General features: G+C 39.7%; 2 protein-coding genes across 4 annotated transcripts in view; one reads left to right on the forward strand and one right to left on the reverse strand.

The window, feature by feature from the left end:
* TIPARP (TCDD inducible poly(ADP-ribose) polymerase) overlaps positions 1–14801 on the reverse strand; it is a 32380-nt gene extending 17579 nt beyond the window's left edge. The window contains exons 1-2 of one of the 3 annotated variants that reach the window (XM_033203374.1): positions 14530–14801; positions 10803–11760 (exon numbers count right to left, since the gene is read on the reverse strand). In XM_033203374.1, coding sequence (XP_033059265.1) covers positions 10803–11719 — 917 coding nt within the window. In that variant the 5' untranslated portion in view covers positions 11720–11760; positions 14530–14801. Of the gene's footprint in view, positions 1–10802; positions 11761–12706; positions 12733–13564; positions 13775–14529 lie in introns of those variants that run through there. The other 2 variants (XM_033203380.1, XM_033203367.1) reach the window with 2 other exon arrangements.
* LOC117084542 lies at positions 14305–17477 on the forward strand. The gene is made up of 4 exons (XM_033213283.1): positions 14305–14343; positions 14491–15051; positions 15155–15298; positions 17205–17477. Exons 1-4 carry the CDS (start codon positions 14305–14307, stop codon positions 17289–17291), a joined length of 831 nt encoding a protein of 276 aa, XP_033069174.1. The 3' UTR covers positions 17292–17477.
* Positions 17478–19730: the final 2253 nt, after the last annotated feature.

Genomic DNA, 19730 nt, shown 5'->3' on the forward strand with positions numbered 1-19730 from the left:
CATTCATCTGCTAAATATTAGAATATTTATCAATATTATTCTATGAACAGTCATCTATAGTTATTAGAACTGCACGAGACATATGATAAAAGAGGACTAAGGAGGCAATGTAGGAATGATTTGAAGGATTTAAGAGTTAGAATTTAACTGCATGAAGGATAATTACATGTGGGTCAGAAGAGAGTGAAAAGAGAGTAAGATGTGTCCCATGTTTCTGGTCTGGGTGGTTGGATAACGGTGCTATTAATGAGACAAATTACAAGACGTACAGCAGGTTTAAGTGGGAAGGTGATAGAAATAAAACAAAGAACTCAGACTTTGGCATAGGTTGATTAAATACAAAGTTTCCTGAACCCTACTCTGCACAGTTTTAACCAGATCGGTAAGACTTCAGAACTGTGGCTTCCTGCCTGTAAGAGTTAACTGGTTTCTACAAGGATAAGCCTGTGACCTCAAACTAATTAACACATACCTTAATCAGCTAGACTCACCATACACAATTAGTAGTGCCCTTTTATTATTATGATGTAAAGTGAAAATACCTCCCAAAACGGAGTGCCATAATGATACAAGGATAAAGATTAAATGCAATGTGGAGAGTACTGAGGTTCTGCTACTGGCTTGAGACAGGCATGACAGATGGGATACGTTTGCCGCTGCTAAAGAATTTCACAGGCGAACAAAATATAGCTGGCTTTTGATACCTGGCTTTGATATTTCCAGGACTCATTTAGCAATGCTGGAATATCTGGCAGCTTATATCCCTTCAAATATGTTACAAGGTGATGAGAATCAAAGCCATGGCATACACAATACCAACACATTTTGTGAAAACAGTGTAGTTATTAAACTTCAGAAAACTATGCATTTGTAATTTTCTTCTTTAGAAGCAAAACTGTCATTTATTCTGTCGCTAATTAAGATTTTTGCTATAAGTAAGTAGCAGAGGACTGTTGTGGGGGGCGGCAATAAAACTTATTCATAAATGCTTACATCCAAAGCAGTATCTTTTAACACTCACCAGAGGTTAAATTTTTCTTTCACTTTTTTTTTTCTTTTTTTTTTGAGACAGGGTCTCCTTCTCTCACCTAGGCTGGAGTGCAATAGTGCCATCTAGGCTCACTGCCACCTTGAACTCCCTTGCTTAAACTACCCTCCCACCTCAGCATCCCCAGTAGCTGTGACTATAGGCACGCTCCACCACACTCCGCTAATTTTTGTATTTTTCTGTAGAGACGGGGTTTTGCCATGTTGCCCGGGCTGGTCTCAAGCAATCCTTCTGCCTCAGCCTTCCAAAATGTTAAGATTACAGGTGTGAGCCACTGCACCCAGCCTCAGAGTTTAAAATTCTACACTTAATTACCACACTATGACACTGTAAAACTATTAACATAAAACTCAGATCATGGATTTATCTAAATACCTCAAAAGATTTTTGGGTAGGTAAAAGTGTTCCCCACCTTAAGATACAATGTATTTCTCGGGATCAGTTCTTGAAGAAGTGATCATTAGGCAAAATTCTATGTTGCTGCTCCCTTGGTATCTCCTGAGACATCTTGGAAATTCCTGCTTCCAAGAAGGGAGCAAGTTAGTGGGAAGGATGCTGTCTGAAATCACATTTATCTGTGTGCCAAACCTCATGTCTGATTCATAAACTGTTAGACATCTGTAGTCTTAAAAGTCATTCTAGAAGTGAACCCAGTGAAATGAAAAAGAAAGGATAAGAGATAGAAGAAAGAGAGGTAAGTTTCCTAAATGAAAAAAGATAATCTGTTTTTAAACGTTTTAATTATACATTCTCCAAAAGCATGCGGAGAACTAAACAAACATAACACAGCTTATTCTCAAAACACACTGATGCTAAGACATGGTCATTTGCATACATCTAGATGTTTGCTAAACCCCTAATAAATAATACCACACAATGAAGTCCACCGGCCCCAACGCAACCACTAAAAGCAAATTACAATATCTACTTAAGGAAAAGAACCTACTAAAATATTGTTATGCTGGCTTATTTTGTTGTTTGTTTTCTATTACAAAACTACAGATCAAAGCAAAGAACACAAAAAGACTTTCCAATAAAATGTGGATAAGTCTAAAATCTTTCATAAATAAAAATTACACTTATAAGATCAGAAGATCTCATTGCCATCTATTTATGGTAGTGTGGGATTAAATTTTGCACCATGAAGGTACCAGAAATGTCATACAGCCTTAACTTTTATTCAAGTTCAGTCACATGTCCTAAGATTACAGAAGGTACTATAAGTGAGACATACTTCGCAACCATGGCCTGATGAGAAAGTGAAACTTAATTTCTGTAAGAATAGCTGGGATAGAAGGCACAGGTTAGTTTTTAAAAATTGGTAGCATGCCTTATACTACCTTACATTATGCAATCACTGATTTTTATAAAGAAGAGTAGATAGCCCCTCTGTTAAGAAAAATATTTTTTAAATTGAGGTTTCTATCTAATCTCAAAGTAAACAATAAAAAATGTCTCCCATGTATTCAAGGCACAAATAGTGGTTAATTCAATTTTTTAAATATAGAATTTGACATCCCTTAAAAAGGAATAAAATAAATGTGTTTATAATTTTTTCTACATAAATATAATACTGTATGTAAATGATAAAATTACTTAAAAATAAGTTGCTTTCAAATACCTCAATTCAGCACTCATTTACACATAAATACTAGTTATAGTTATCACAAAAATATTTTCTAATAATGCCTAGTACGATATAAACTATTAGCTTAATTTATTTCTGCTTTGACTTTTAAATCACAAATGATTCCCATAAAAAGGTTTTTATTCAGAATTTTCTATTATTTAGCTTTGGCTTTTTCCCCAATTAGTCCAGATGAACTAACTGATCAATGAAAGAATCAGAAATATACTCATTGGTGACTTACTACGTATTTGATACTAACAACCCAGAGATGAGTAAACAGCTTTCAGGAGACTAGAGATTTGAATGCATACAAGCAAACTATATATAGAGAATTCATCACTCTGATAGTTATTTAAACAAATTGCTGGAGAAAAAGACTTCCTATCGAAAAGACAGTCTTTTTATTGTCTAGGTTTTATAAGCTATAACAAAACCTTTCAACATAGTCTTAAATTGGTAACTTTTTCTGAGGGAGTTGGATTCTACAAAGCCAAGTTTCTGTGATAGATTCAATTTTATCAGTTAAGAGAGTCGAAATTATTTCTGAGTAACAAATTTGTAAAACACTTTACATAATGGTTCTGATGTCCGCCAGCATTTGGATAATCCAAATGTCAGAAAGCAAGCAAGCAAAAGTCCTTCTGTTTCACATAGTTTGCCCTGACTCTGTTGGGGATGTCTTTCTTTTATTAGGATGTAATTAAACCTTAGAAGGCAAACCCAGTGTTTATCCTGTGCTAATTTTTACTCTCTAAATGCCTGGAAATGAAAGAGCTAAGCCAGGTGACAGTCAGAAACCAAAGACCAACCACAGCAGGAAATTATTTAGAGTATTTTGTGCCATCTGCCCTCTATACACCTTGATCAGCTGCAGGAACTGTGAAGATCACAGGGTGCATGCAAGATTCTGAAAGCACATGCATTACAGCAAGCAAAGTTCACCCTTTGATCCCCGCCCTTGCCATTCAAGTGCTGGTGAAAAATTAGACAAAGATGATCATCCAAACTCTTTGGCTATATAAGTGGGACAATTTAAGAATTCTCCAAATTAGTTCAAAAAGAAAAAAAAGCTAATGTAATAAAGAGAAATTCTTGTAAGTGTAGCCTAAACATATTTTCTAATCATTACAAGTACTATGTTTCAACATATTCTTCACAAATCCTTCCTTATACTCAGAGGCAATAGCACCAAAACAGAGGACTTCTATTTGCATAAAGAATACAAATTTACTGAACTCTTCCTCAGACAACTTAGTCATGGGAGATTCTCAACACACTCCTTACACAACTTTTTGTGGTACACATACTCGAAAGTCACTGGTTTCTGTAGAAGGTGAAAAGGAATAGTTGCTCTAGCATTCTCACTCTTGTAAGAACTTATCCTTTCATTGTGATGACCATGCAAAGGTTCTTTACTTGTCAAGTGGGTGTTACCAGTAAGTAAACAGCACAGAGCAGAGAAAGATCCAGGAGACAGATACATTTTGTTGTGTGGAAACGCAAATAGGAATGCTTAGTTAACTCTCTTCTATGCTTGCCTTAGTAACAGTAACTAGCTAAGTCAGCAAGGAAAATTGGAAGTTTCACAAATGACAATTAGAAGTTTATTAATGTCATCAACTTCTAAAAATTGAGTTCCTAATCACAGAATTGATTATATTTAGCTCAAGTCTGCAATACTGTCCTCTTCACAGATTGAATATAAATCTTTACAAACAGAATTTATTGTACATAAAATCCTTAATTTTCAAAAACGTATTTCAGAACATATCACTTGTAATTTCAAATTCCCTATTAACAAGGAATTATCTATATTAAAAATCTGAAGCTTTCAGTTACTGTGTCAGGGATTGGGGTGGATTAGGTTTAATGTTTGAAGGAAGAAATTTTAAATTGCGGTGAGTCTGTATATGGTATAATTTTCAGTCCCTAGAAAGCACTGTCATAAACAATCTATAAATATAAAAATAAGCCCTATTTAGTTTTGTTAAAGAAATTCCTTCACATCAGCCGGGCGCGGTGGCTCACACCTGTAATCCCAGCACTTTGGGAGGCCGAGGCAGGCAGATCATCTGAGGTCGGGAGTTCAAGACCAGCCTGACCAATATGGAGAAATCCCGTCTCTACTAAAAATACAAAATTAGCCAGACATGGACACACATGCTTGTAATCCCAGCTGCTCAGGATGGCTGAAGCAGGAGAATTGCTTGAACCCAGGAGGCAGAGGTTGCGGGAGCTGAGATGGTGCAACTGCACTCCAGCCTGGGCAACAAGGGTGAAACTCTGTCTAAAAAAAAAAAAAAAAAAATCTTTCACATCTAAAATGTAGCTTGTTTGCTCCCAGAAATGGTGAACTTCAGAAGCATTTTATTCCTTGTACAGTTTATGTTTAAGGTGTTGCAAAGTAGAGGTAAAACCAAGCTCTCAGGCTATCACCTATTTCAAACCCAGAATGAAAGGGAAAATGGCTTAACCTTCAGCACTGTGGTCTTTTTCAAAGATAAAAAATCTTTCAAATTCACTTTACCTTAAGACCCCAATCTTACTATAAAAGGGAAACTCTACTACTTTTACAAAGTGAGTTTCTTTCAAAACTTTGACAGTGTCCAATTTGAACTAGCCATACAAGTTGTGCCAAAATAATTATCTTGCAATTTGAAATGTTTTTTCCTTTGCAAAAAATGATATACACATGTACTAAGTTTTCCTTCCACAAAAAGACAACTGCAACTCACAAATTGGAGACTGATAATTATTAAAGGTTGTTGGCCAAGGTTAAGAGGACTTAAGGTCCTAATTTAAATGCAATCCAGAATCATCACCATCAGACAAAGGATGCAGAATCTCGTGGTCTCAAATCAGGAGATGATAAATAAAAATAAAAGAAACCATGGGAAGAAAGTCATAATTTCAAATAGCTGTATTTCTGTAGCATTCCTTGAGTAGTCAAGGTTTGCATGGACTACATACTGCTTTACCCTTTAGGAATAGCACCCAAACCCAGAATAAAACTGAGGATCACTGACCACGATTAGAAATACACAGAAGAACTTATGAAGTTTATCTTTGCTTTATAGTAGATTGTAAATCTATGATCTAGAAATTCTAGTATAATAGGATAATTATAGTATAATACAAAGTAGATTTACAGGGACACAACAGAGTTATCAGTCAAAAGTAGCATTTTTTTTTCATGCCCATTATGTGCAGAAGGAAGTTTTAAATGCTGAATGGAGTTACTACTATAAATTGAGCACCCCAAATCTGAAAATCGGAAATGTTTCAAACCCAAAACTTTCTGAGCACCAAGATGATACCCAAATGCTCACTGGGGCATTTCGGATTTCAGAAGCTTAACTGGGGCATTATGCAAATATTCCAAAACCCAAAATCTGAAGCACTCTGGTCCCCAAGAATTTTGGATAAGAGATATTCAACTCGTATTCCCTTTTTTTCTTACTTACAATAAAAAGTAAGAGCTTTGGATTTAACTCAATGATAAAATACATAATGTATCATGCAATTATTTTTAGGGTATGCCACATAACCTTATAAGCTATTTCCTCCAACTGTCTGATTTAAAAGTTATAAATCTTTTTGACAAGGTTCATTTTCATTACCATAAATACATCAGGAAAAGAATGACCCCAACCTGAAGCCAGGTGGCAGCTGCTTCAAAAAGTCTAATTTGCTTGTTGATGAAAAACCAAAAAGGGAATAAATGATTGCTATTGATTCCCATGATAGCTCTACACAGATCCAGTAACTTCTCTGGATTAGTATAGATAGAAGCCAATTAGTTGTATTTCATATGTAAATAGTAGCATAAAGAAGTACAAAAAATAATTCATTGGATTGCTTTATCCTAAAGCACAAGGCACACATTTTGAAAGTCACTTCAAACACAGTTCTTGCTTATGGAGCTCTCTTTCTCTTAGGCAGAAATTTTTAAAATAAATTTAAACTCATCCAGCTGTGTATATTCAAGAACTACCAAAAGTCACAAGGCATAGTAAGTTTCAGCTGTTCTCCTCTCTCCAGTGTTATCAATAACACGTAATGAGTTAGTTCATACATCATCACAGCTGTGCACGCCACAGCTAACTTGGCTAATTTAACTACTCCAGTAGAGTTCAGGAGCTTGCCCTAGTTTAGCTAATTCACTATGCAAGTCATATAGGGATTATAACAGTATATGCTTTTTATGATCATTAATATACACTTCTCTTTTATATAGAGTTTCTGTGAAGTTATCTAATGGTACTGTCCCTTGGACAGATTTTGAAAATAGACTTCTAAGGGCAATTAGCAATCAAAATCACTCAGCAACTAAAACTATGACAAGACTCTAGCCTTAAGTCTTAAAGCAACTAAAACTCCCTATCAGTGAGCATTAATCCCAAAAGAAAAAAACCCTGTCCTCTGAAAAAAATTAATAATGGATTCAGGGTTTGCAACTTTCCTCTTCACCTCCACTCTCTTTCAATAAATTCAGAATTAGAAACAATCACTGGTTATATGTGCACCTGCAGGTAGCCTCCAAAATAAGGTTTGCAGTGTGTCCCTTCTTGATAGGTGGAAATAACTAGAAAATTGTTCAATTTAAAATGAATGTAATATGAAACTAGTGGTGATCTTGTTTGCTAAAGAGAGATTTGCACAACCTCCATAATTTCAATTATCCACAACAGTACTCCACAGTGTGCAAGGCTCTTTTAAAACTGCTTAATTCTGCCATCCAATGTCATCGTCTACTAAGGATGAGTGCCTATACTGTTCGAGACTGTGCTTTCTTAATCTAAAACACAACACTCAATGTTGTTTCTCAACTGTATATTTGGAATTTGGAAATTCTCCAAGGCTCATCTCGTGTGCAAAAAAGAAGCCTCAGCATCTATATCTGGGAAGTTCATACACACTAGTATGCGGTTGATGTTGGCAATGAACGTTTGTAGATGTACAATGAGAAAGCAAAGTGGGATCACATCATAATTTCATTACAAGGAATAAATAAGCATGTATTATTGAAATCCTTTCTTAATGTGCTTTTAGTATCTAAGCATCTTGACTAAAAAGTTGGAAAGGTCCTGTGAATTTATCTAGTTCGACTTCCTTTCCAATTTCATTCCTGAGAATAAAATGAACACTATACATCTAATTTAGATTTAGGTATTAAATCCAATACATTTGCAAAGCTAAACAAAAATATTTTTATCTGTGCAGTTTGAAACTATGAACTTTCGTCTCTGCTAGAGACCCAGAACTATGAACTTTCCCCAAGTATCACACAATGAAGATGTTATGGATACAGAATATAATGATTTACCAAACCATATAAACTACTGAAAACAGTGGGATAAACAACTGCCATTCATTATTCATTATTTCTGAATCCAAAGACTGCTGGTTCCAACTTGGACATATACACAGCTGAACACATACTTCCTGGTTATGTGCAATCTGCACAGATAGACCAGCTTTACAGGCCTGACCACAGAGATTAATAGCTTTAGCCAAATAATGTGGTAACCATGTGAACCTGGGCTGCTTCAGCTTGTTTGTGAATCTCTCAGCAAGGCTCAACATGCCGTTATCTGCATCTTGTTGCCAGGAAACACAACATCGCTTTAGAATACAAGGAAAACCAGGTTGCAATGACCACAGGTCAACTTCCCAAAAGCCTAATTTTTGACACTTAGCTATCTGCTATATTACAACATTTCTTCCTGTAATCTTCAGAGAACTTCACTTTACTAGTAATTTAACAGGTAACACTTTTTGCTATTTTCCCAGGATAGGACCACTTATTACCACTAACAATGTAGTAGGAGCAATGATAATTATAATAATTCACTTATACTTTTCTTCTCCCAAGTGTCAGATAAACATTAGTTTACTTCATTAAAAATGATTTGGAAATCAAGCACCCATTGCAACTACCTCATAATACAATAATGCATGCTTATGGGCCTATATCTATGTCTATTCTTAAGCAAAATAATCTTACCAAAGGATAAAAAATACCCATATGCTCCTGACCTAAGAATTCCTGGATTTTCTAGGATCAAAATGATTGTCTTGCCTTGTTCTCATGGTAACAGAATGTCATGTGTTGGCCAATAATCCTGCTAGTTTCTTCCTGATCAATTCAAACAGATAGAAACTTAATGTACCAAGATGCTGAAGTACTCAGCAGACTGGAAATTTGCTTCATGAGAGTGAAGTGGGAGCCACTGTTCTGCAGAGTTTTGCAATCTGGAGATAGAAGGATTAGAGTGGCTTTGAGAATATATAAAATTAATTACCCTTGACATAGCAATTAGAATTGTTAGCTCATAGGCAACAGAGATTTTGGAAAATACTTTATTAAAAAGATTTTTAAGATAAAATGGAAAAACATTTTTCTCTTCCAATGCTGGTTTTAAAAAGTAAGTTAAAAGTACTTAGCTGTATTATAAGATATTCACTACCAAAGCAAGGTGGAATCTTAAATGTAATATATTATTAAGATAATACATTTACAGTCAGGAAAACTACACTCTTGATATGACCTTACTTTTATCTCATAGGGTCTTCTATGTAATACTTTTGAATTTGGGCTTTATACTGTTTCTCTTCTTGTTCCACACTTCCCTTTTGAAACACAAAATGCAAAGTTCAAGTCTCATGATAATTAAGTTGCTAAAAAGACACATGGATTTCTGTACTATATAACTGAAATATTAAAATTATTAAAAGACAACCATTCACCTATTACTTAAGGGGAACGAGATAAATGAAAAAAAAAAAAAAAAAAAGACCAATTTCTGTAATACGAACAAGCTCTCGCACCAGTCAGGATTCAGAAGGTTGACATGAAAACTATCAGAATCAGACAACTTGGAAATGGTTTACTGCCATCATTTGCTGACTCTCTAAATACATGGGTAGTGTAAACCAACATATCTGTGAACAAAGATGACTCTTAAGGAAGTGTTTTCTCCTGGACTTCTGGGATGGTATATTCAGTGTATTTCCACTCCCCTCTCCCCACCCCAATATAGGTCATGCATCTCAGTACTATACCAGGCCATTCATTAGCTATGAAGCTGTTAGGTTGCCCTCATGGCCTCCCCAATCAGGCAGCATGGACAGAAGTGCTCTTCTCTCCCTTTTAATTTTAATCCTTACTCTTGGTCATACACAAATAGCTATTAACACCACACACTTTAGCTCCTTCTATGCTACAGGAGAAATAACTTAGAGATGCAAAGATTAATGCTTATTATATAGCCATTTTTGCACAAGCAACTTTACATCAGGCAACTATCATTTTCTTCATTTTAAATTTTAAAGAAGAATTCAGATGTAGAAATACCAGTTCCCTGCCAGTGAATGCTGCTTAGACATCCATACTAAAAGAACTGAATTACATGTATACATACATCTTGCATACCAAAATTCAAGGATAATTGTTTGAGTAATAAACATATCTTAACATAAATTCATCCCTTCACTGATTGTTAAAGGACTCTTTCAAGTCAAAAAAAAAGTATCCTAAATTGTGGAAAAGTTTATTTTATCTATAATATAAACTTAATGGAGAAAAGCTCCAAGGAAACTAATAAAAAGATCCAGAAGTATGGGAGGAACTTCTGAATCACTCACAGAAAAGATGTTTATACCATTCGAAATGAAGAGGACCACAAACATCTCTCGACAATACTCTTCTTCTTTAAAAATAATAGCTATTCAATGTGCAGAGCTTTAAAATGAAACAAATTAGGTGTTCATTATTTATGTTATAGTAAGATTCACCAGACTTTCTTTCAAAAGCCAGCTTTTCTTGGGTGATTAAAACAGTATTTAATTCACAATATTTAATGTATGTGCAACTTCTCAGTCACACGCACGTTGAACTGAGTGACATATGAATTGTTCAAATCATAAAACCTTCATTGTCTGGTTGAGTTAATAGCCTGCATTCACTCACCATGAAAAATCAGGATAGCATAGTCAAAAGAATAATAGTGGAAAAAAAGAAAACCTGTTACTACTGAAAGAACCACCCTACTAAGCTTTTAGGCTTCTTTACCTTCTCTATAGCATTTAACAACAGTTCTACAAATTGTTATAAATACATACCCATACTTCATTCTCATTCTATCATTTTCTGGGTTACAGTAAAATCTTTCCAAGTGCTCCTGAGAATCATTGAATACACTCTGCCACTTTTGAGTAGTTGTCCTTTTGATCTGCCAATGATATGGCAAGACGGTGTGGTGCTTCAAACAATCCCTGCCATAAATACAAGTGCCCTGCAGAAAGTCCATGCAAATTTCAATTCCGTTCTCTTGGTGAGTGTGGTACTGCAATTGGTTCACCAGCTCAAACACGAGGTCAAGGGAAGCCTCTTCACTTTTGTCCTGGAAGAGCTCAGTACTCAGTTTATCACTGGTGTCCAAAATGTATTGGATTGTAAAACTGTTTTCTTGGAAAACGCCTGGAACATAATCTATGACTTTGTCTAAGCAGTCAGGACTAGTAGGAATATCACTTGAAACTGGGTGCAAGAGATCAGTCTGGAAGTGACCTGCTGTAGAATCTGCCACCGTCCCACTAAGGGTTTCTGATGGAAAGCTGTGATCTTGGATTGGAACCACTTGTTCTGGAGCTTCAGTGGAAGGATGGGCTTCCGGTATCTGATCCCCAACATTTGTCCTGTCAGGTATCAGAACAGACATATTATTTTCTGCTGGTGGGCATGATGAATTGATTTCCATGGCTTTCTTCATCATAGGTTCATGTAAGCTGTTCTCATCTGTACTCTGGTTCCTAGATCTAAAAACCCCATCAAGTGAGCCAGATTCTAGAAGAGTGTTTAATATTGGCCTCAAAGACCTCAGGGTTCCAGTTCCCAATCTTTTCTGATCCTTTTTCTTAAAACAAGTCTTCAATGGAGTGATCTTCTCAGAGAGTCTCATTTGGCATGAAAAGTTATCAGGAGGAGAGGGAGGCTGCACTACACAGTCTGGCTCAGGTTCGGTGGTTTCCATTTCCATGATGTGGATTAGTTCCAACTGCTCCTCAGAGTCTAAAAATTCTACGAGGAAAGGAAGGAAGATGATCATTTACAAACTGACAGCAACTGGATTTCACTCATTCACTAAAATGTTTTGTTTTTGTCCTAATTCCCTGAAACCATTCCTCTTATACTATATTTAGTTTTTACAGGCCAATGTTAAATTTTATTGAGAAATTAAGGCTCCAAAGCACCCAAGGCTATTCAAAAGCACACAGCAGGTAAAAGTAGAAGAGTCTTTCAATAGGCCATTGGCATGCATTTGTGGGCTGAATACACAACAGTTTGAAATTCTGCCAGGTTATGAATTTTTACTATAAGGCTAGAGTGGGGTGGGAAATGGGAGGTAGAAATAACTGTGTCTAGATGATGACAGCAGGGAAACCACACTTCCCCTCAGCTTTGCGGTTCTCTTCATAGTTGTTGATGCATCACCTATCTCATGAGTTGACAAAAAGTTTAAAAGTTCATCAAATGAAAGATAAACTTCAAACTTAAACAGTGAGTGAATTTAAGAGTATAAGAATATACACAAGAAACAGGGGTTCTCAACTGAAATATTATATGGGAGAAAGCCAGGAGTTTGTTAAGCATTTCTATATTCAGAAAGCTCTAATATACTACCCAAGAATGTTGAGTCTACTTCTGCAACCCCCAAAAACATTACCATTACTGATAGAATATAACGGTGTGTTTAGTAACGAAGCCCCATCAGCAACAACCACTGCACAGTGTCAGAAGACAAGCACAACTTGGTAACACAGAAAAAGCCTCCTAGTTCTCGTCCTCAGAAAAGTTACACATATACATTTTTAAAGGGCAAATGAAGGCATATTATAGCAAAATAAAACAATATAAAACACACACCAAATTTCAGATTCCTAATCAACTACTGAAAGAGACAAAAAAAGTCCTTTCTTCCAAGAATCAGACCCCTTGAAAAAAACTGAAATTTGAAAACATTTACTGAGATTGTGCCAGGTGAGAAAGGAATGGTGATGAGCAATTAATCCTCTTCTCTCTTGTCCAATAAACTGAAAGAGATCTGTGACGCAAGGTCCCATGACTTAATCAAATATGAATCCTAGGTGCCCAGTAAAGTGCCTAGCTACCACAATGCACACAGCTGGTGTTCCACATATATTTTGTCGGCTGAATTAGTTAAGAAAAGCACATATCAAAAGTGAATATTAAAAATCTAATTGGAGAGAGTCATAAATCTATGTGTAAGAAGTCCATCACATTTAGAAAAGTAAAATACAAAGCACAGTTTATAACAAAGTGTTAAATGTACATGATAAGTACAAAAAGAAAAGGCAGAAAAAGGAGAGTTCACTGTGAGCTGGCATTGTTAGGGAAAGCTTCACGAAGAAGAAGGGATCTGACACGAGACATAAATCAACTGGAAAGCAGCCAAGCCAGGCGTTATTATTCATCATTTGGTGCTATTGCCTCAAGGCACAATTGGCACAGATTGTGGTACTCCCTCTCCACCATACCAAACCGGACTGCGCTTTCCCCACGCGCACACACTCTAACCACTCCTATCAAACTCAATCAAGGTAAAAGAGACACTAAATCGATTTTATTTATATGTGTGTCTGCGCGTACACACGCAAGCGCCGGCGCAACTTTTCCTATTATTGCCCTTCATCAAACTCGGAAACAAAACTGGGAGGAAGAAGCAGAGAACTGGAGGAGTGGCTGGAGGGGGAAAGCCACTAGAACCTAGTTCCTCAATTAGTTTTCATAACAGGAAAATAAAGATGCGAAGGACACATCCTCCAGTCTCCAGCGGCAGGCGACACACCGCGACACCCCTCACTTCGTGACGCCGGGGTTCTCCATCACTCCCGGCCGAATGCACTTTCCGAAGAAACCGCCGCTCCAAAGCCTGCCTGCCCGCCGCCGCGCGACACCCCGGCGCCGAGCCCGGGTCCGAGCGACGCCTCCTGCCGGCCGCGGCGGTTTGCTCAGCTCCTGGTCCCGGGCCGCGCCAAGTCCGCGCAGCGCCGCTGAGGCGCCGCCCGGCTCTGCAATTCCGGGTGTTCCCGGGCGTCCCCGCCCCCGCCTTCCCCTCAGCAGACGCCTGGGCGCCCCCCAACCCCTGTCCAGCCTCCTTCGGACCAACGACCCGCCCCGGCCTCCCTACATCCCAGAGGCCACTCGCAGCGCCTTCTCCCTTTAATTCTTCTTTACCCCCTCAGCCCACCTCCCGAAGAGCGTCCAGCGGGTCTTGGGGGCTCGCAGAACTGAGCCGCGAAGCGCCGGGGAAACGCCGCGGGCGCTTCCCGCGGCGGCGGGGAGGAAGACGAAGACTTGCGCGCTCTCAAAGTTAACGTGAAAACAGCTTCCAAACTTCTCGGCTGCAGCCCGAAACGCGGGGTAGCCGGAAGACTCCCGCAGCCGCCGTGCCCTCCCCCGGGTCTGGGAAGGGCTCCTCGGCGCCTCAGAGCACCCGAGGTCGGCCCGCGGGGGAGGCCGCATAGACGCGCCCCCACCCTGACGAACCGGGAAGGGGCAGGCGCCGGCGACCCCAACTAAATCCTTCGGCGCCTCGGTCTGATGTATACACCTGCCAGAGGCTCTAAGTGCCTAAGAAGTGTAACCAATTCCATCTTGATGCTGACGGGACCCGAGTGAATTCGGTACAAAGGGCAGTCTCAAAATCAATCACCCGATCCGCAAGAGCCCGGCACACTGCTGGCGCGGGGCCGGAGCCGCGAGGCCGGCGCTCGCACTCCCTGCTAGGGTCCCTCAGCCCCTCAGTGCCCTCCCGGAGCCCTTTACCTGAAAGGGACCCTGAGAGAACGGACGACAGGAGCCGAGTCGAAAGCAGTGTCCGCGACGGAGGTCAGCGCCGAAGGCGGGCCCCGGCGTCTAGGGACCACAGAGCGGCGACGCGGCCAGCCGCGCACGGGCCATTCCGCCGCCGCGAACGCAGAAAGCCTCGATCGCGCTCCGAGTCCAGCCAGCTCGCCTGTCACCTCGATCTCTGCTTTAAGTGGCTTCCGGTCGCCTCCTCCCGACGGCCCGTCGCGGAGGCGGAGCCTGGGCGGCCGGAGCGCGGTGGGGTGGGGTGAGGAGGCCGGGCGTTCAGTGGGTGCCGAGAAGAAGACCCGCCCCCTGCGCGCGCGTGCGCGTTCGTTCGAGGGGAGGCGCGCGGGTTGTGTGCCGTGGACTTGTATTCCCGCGAGGGGGCGTGTCCTTTCTCGCGCCGGCGGTGTCCCTGCGTGTCCGCGTCTCCACGCGGCTGTGAGAAAGGAAGGCGTGTGCCGCGTGGGACGGGCTCCACCTGCCTGCGGACAGATGGTGGGTCACTTTGTTCCGAGGAGACCCAGGCATCCGAGGGAGGATGTGAAACGGAACGACCTGTTTCGGTGCGGTTGGCTTTGTTTATTTGCCTCCTCCCCAGATGCCTCCAGCCCCTGATGTCGACGCACCCTGTGAGGAAGCAAACGGCTGCCTCCGCCACTGCCACCAGACGAGGTCGCCTGCCCCGCGCGGGACAAGCCGGACGGGCTGCGCACCTGCGGCAGCCGACTGTTTCGTGGGCCTTGTACGCCACCTTGCAGAAGGGGAACCTAGCTCTGAGGTTTTGACGATAGAAGCGCATTTACTTGTGTTTTAAAGCCCACAAACGCCGTAGTGACTAATTTATTCATTCAGCAAATATCTCTCAGAGCGTCTATTACGTACCAATCATGTAGCCTGGACTTCATGCCTGTCCTCATGGAGCTTGCAGAGCACCTCTGAAATATACAGCACATACGGAATGGCCATATTTTCTGGGTTGTAAAATACTTTAAAGTGTAACTCCATATATTGAATAGATTTTCAGTAGTGAAGGAAGAAACAATACATTTAGTTCATATAATCCGTATATATGAAAAAACAAAAGTGCTGGTAATTCCAGACATGGAAGTCAGTAAAACTAGGAGTTAAGAGGTAATAATCATAGACATTATGATTCTAAGCCTTTATTAAACTGTTCTAAACCAGACTGGGTAAGCACACCAGCAATGAATAGATTAAGGGTGTTATCTCCTCAGCAGCTTATTTCAAATTGCATCAAGGCAGGGCCATTAAACTAAGGTGAGAATGATACGGGCGGAATTCAGAGGACAATAGGTAAAAGATGAAGATCTTTACATTTAAAATCTTACTGAGACAGATCTTGGCCTGTGTCTACTCATACAAAGAATTGACTAGAAGCTCATATTTGAATTTACCATATTACCCTTGGCTTTCTATTTTTCTCGTTTGTTCTGTTTCTTTTCTGTCCTTTTGTGCCTTCTTGTAGATTATTTTTAATTCCACTCCCTTCTAACAATTAGGTTGTTATAGATTCTTCATGCTTTTAGTAGTACTTCAGTTGTTTATGGTGTGTTCAAACCACCCTCAAAATATAACGACTTAAAACAATGGCTCTTTTATTTGCTCATGATTCTGAATTCTCTGGCACAGGAATTCAGTCAGGACATAGTACAGGTGGTTCATTTCTGCTCCATGATGTCTGGGGCTTCAATTAGTGTGGGCATAATGGGGCCTGGCTGGAATGGCTTAACTAGGGTCATAAGTCTTGGGACTTGAGGATGGAGATGGAGTTTCATGACAAAAATGAATGTGAACATGATGTGGAAAATATGGAGATGGAAGCCACAAGCTAAGGATGCTGGAACAGAAAGAAGTCTGTTAGCTATATACCTTGGTTTTTTTCTACATAGCTTCTCCATATGGCTAATTTAGGCTTCCTCACAGCATCATAATCTTAGGATTGCAAGAGGGACATTCCAAAAAGACAAGCCTCAATGTGCAAGCCTTTACTTTTATCATGCTTACTAATGTGTCACTGGCCAAAGCAAGTCACATGGCCAAGCTCAGCGTCAGTGTGGGAAGGAACTACACAAGATTGTGAATATTGGGAGGTGTGACATATTGGTAGTCATTTAGATTAGGGACAGACCACCTTAATCCAATCGGAGAATAATTAAAAGTTACTTCCATGGTATAACCCAGTTGCAGCTTAAAATCTTTTTTCCTTAGGTCCTGAACTCAAAATTTTTACCCACCCAATCCCACACCCACTCCCCTTGAGGCAGTTGAAAACTCTGGCTAGCTTCTCAGCCTCTCTCCACTACTACTTTCTGAATGTTAATTGCCTCAAAGGGAAAAATGGCACCAAATTCTGAACTCAAAATCTTGGATTTAGGCTCCTCAGACTGCTGAAGTTTTACTACTCCAGAAAAGGTATCCTCTACAATCTCTACCTCAGATGTGGCCCATCTTTTTTTGAAGGAGGATGACAATGTGCCTACCTGAAAAATTCGTTTCCCTAGATCCCTTGCAGTTATGGATGGCTGTGGGATACACTTCTAGATACATGCTTGAGATTTCTAGAAAAGCATTTCCTTTCCTAATACAGAGTCACCCCTTGAATTTCTTCCTTTTGTTCTTTCTTCTAGAATAATAACAGGATGGAGATGGAGTTTCATGACAAAAATGAAGGTGAATGTGATGTGGAATATATAAAGATGGAAACAACAAACTAAGGATGCTGGAGCAGAAAGATAGAAGGAAACTGGGTCACTCATAACATCTTGAAACTGCTGTAGCCATCCTAGACTGGCTGCCTCTAGACTTAATATGTTTAAAAAGTAAATCCCAATTTTATTAAACTGTTACCTGTTCTGTATAGATGAACACATTCTTAGCTAATAAACTATCATGTCTCCTAACTAGTCGTCTTCTAGGCTCTGCCAATTAGATAGTAATGTGAGTTGGTATGTCAGAAATAGAAGAACTGTCACAAATACAACTCCTGTAACATTTCCTGATAATTCTGTAAATATACCAAATTATTGTAAGATTAAGAAACATGTTAATTAAAGAAGAAACAGGAAGTAGAAGAAATAACAATGCCCATAGTTGAACCTTTTAAAGTCTCATTTTGACCACGCAGTGGCTCATGCCTGTAATCCCAGCACTTTGGGAAGCTAAGGCAGGAGGATCAGTTGAGGGCAGGAGTTTCAGAGCAGCCTGGCCAACATGGTAAGACCCCCATCTCTATGGAAAAAAATTTTTTATTAGCTGAGCACGGTGGCATGCACCTCTAGTCCCTGCTACTCGGAAGCTGAGGCAGGGGAATTGCTTGAGCCCAAGAGGTCAAGGCTGCCGTGAGCTATGGTCACACCATTGCACTCCAGCCTGGGTAACAGAACAAAACCCTGTCTCTAAATCTCATTTTAACACTTTGATATAGTTATGATCTGTCTTATTCAAGGTATTTTTCTATATTATTTTACCTAACATTATGTCATAAACAGCTTTCCATGTTAATATTGTCTTTTAAACAAATAGCTGTTTAATGTTCCAAGTAATTATATTTTTTGCTTATCTAGTTCATTCTCATTGCACATGTCAAATCACTTTTTTTCATAACTTATTCACTGCATATCTACTACATTCCAGTGACGGGACTAAATATTATAAGTACACATAGATGAATAAGATGTGGTTCCTCCCTGAGCACTCTTCAAAACTATAAAAGACACATATGTACATGCAATATATATGTATACATGGCATATGCATGTGTATACTTTTTATATGTGACTGTAAGCTATTTAATAAGCTATTTAATTACCCTTACTTTTTAAATTTCTTTTTTTTTGAGACAGGATCTTGCTCTGTCCCCTAGGCTGGAGTGCAGTGGCGTAATCTTGACTCACTGCAACCTCCGCCTCCAGGTCCAAGTGATTTTCCTGAGTAGCTTTGATTACATGTATGGGCCACCGCACTTAGCTGATTTTTGTATTTTTAATAGAGACAGGGTTTTACCACATTGGCCAGGCTGGTCTCAAACTCCTGGCTTCAAGCAATCCACCTGCCTGTACCTCCCAAAGTGCTAGGACACAGGCATGAGCCACTGCGCCTGGCCAAATTATCTTTAAATATGCTTATAGAATGGAAATATTTTAATTTCCAATTCCTTTTATTGATAATTTCTGTCATTCTTATCTGCCGGATTTGCCTTTAGCATGACTGATCAGTTATCAGTAGAGTACTTACAATGAATAGTTTATTAATATAAAAGCCATTCCTTCTTACTTGAATTTCAAGTGACCCAAGGCCTCCAGTTTTCATTTTCATTAACAGTAAGTGCTATCAAATGTAAATACCAATATTCTGTTGCTTTCTGTTTTTATAATTGTTAATTAATTTCCTAACATCCTTCTTGTGGAAAGATAATCATTTTTTGTTACCACATAAGGAAACAGTGAATAACATGACTCAGAGCAGAATGAAAAACCTGAGATTTGAAAACAAAGGCTTTGTCTTTTAGCTTTGCTGTACTAAAATACAGTATTTCCCATGCTGTATATGGGAAATACAGCCAACTTGTGTAAATGGCAGACTGACAACTCCTTATCTAAGAGGGCTAAGTCCAAGCTATAATGTTTTCTATGAGTGGATATGTAAGAGTAATTTATTCTTTAACTCAAAATTGCATATGTACGTGTATCTCATATATCTAAAGTGAAAGAGGCTGGATGCAGTGGCTCACACCTATAATCCCAGTGCTTTGGAAGGCCAAGGAAGGAGGATTGCTTGAGGCTAGGGGTTTATGACCAGCCTGGAAAACAGTGGGACCCCATCTCTACCAATTTTTTTTTTTTTTTTTTTTTTTGAGACAGAGTCTCGCTACGTCACCCAGGCTGGAGTGCAGTGGCGCCATCTCGGCTCACTGCAAACTCCACCTCCCAGGTTCACAGCATTCTTCTGCCTCAGCCTCCAGAGTAGCTGGAACTACAGGCGCCCGCCACCACGCCCGGCTAATTTTTTGTATTGTTTAGCAGAGGCGGGGTTTCACCGTGTTAACCAGCATGATCTCGATCTCCTGACCTCATGATCCGCCCGCCTCGGCCGCCCAGAGTGCTGGGATTACAGGCGTGAGCCACCATGCCCGGCTAATAAAATTCTCAAAAAGA

The sequence above is a fragment of the Trachypithecus francoisi genome, unplaced genomic scaffold (genome assembly GCF_009764315.1).
Source record: "Trachypithecus francoisi isolate TF-2019V2 unplaced genomic scaffold, Tfra_2.0 Lachesis_group0, whole genome shotgun sequence".
In the NCBI taxonomy this organism is placed as follows: domain Eukaryota; kingdom Metazoa; phylum Chordata; class Mammalia; order Primates; family Cercopithecidae; genus Trachypithecus; species Trachypithecus francoisi.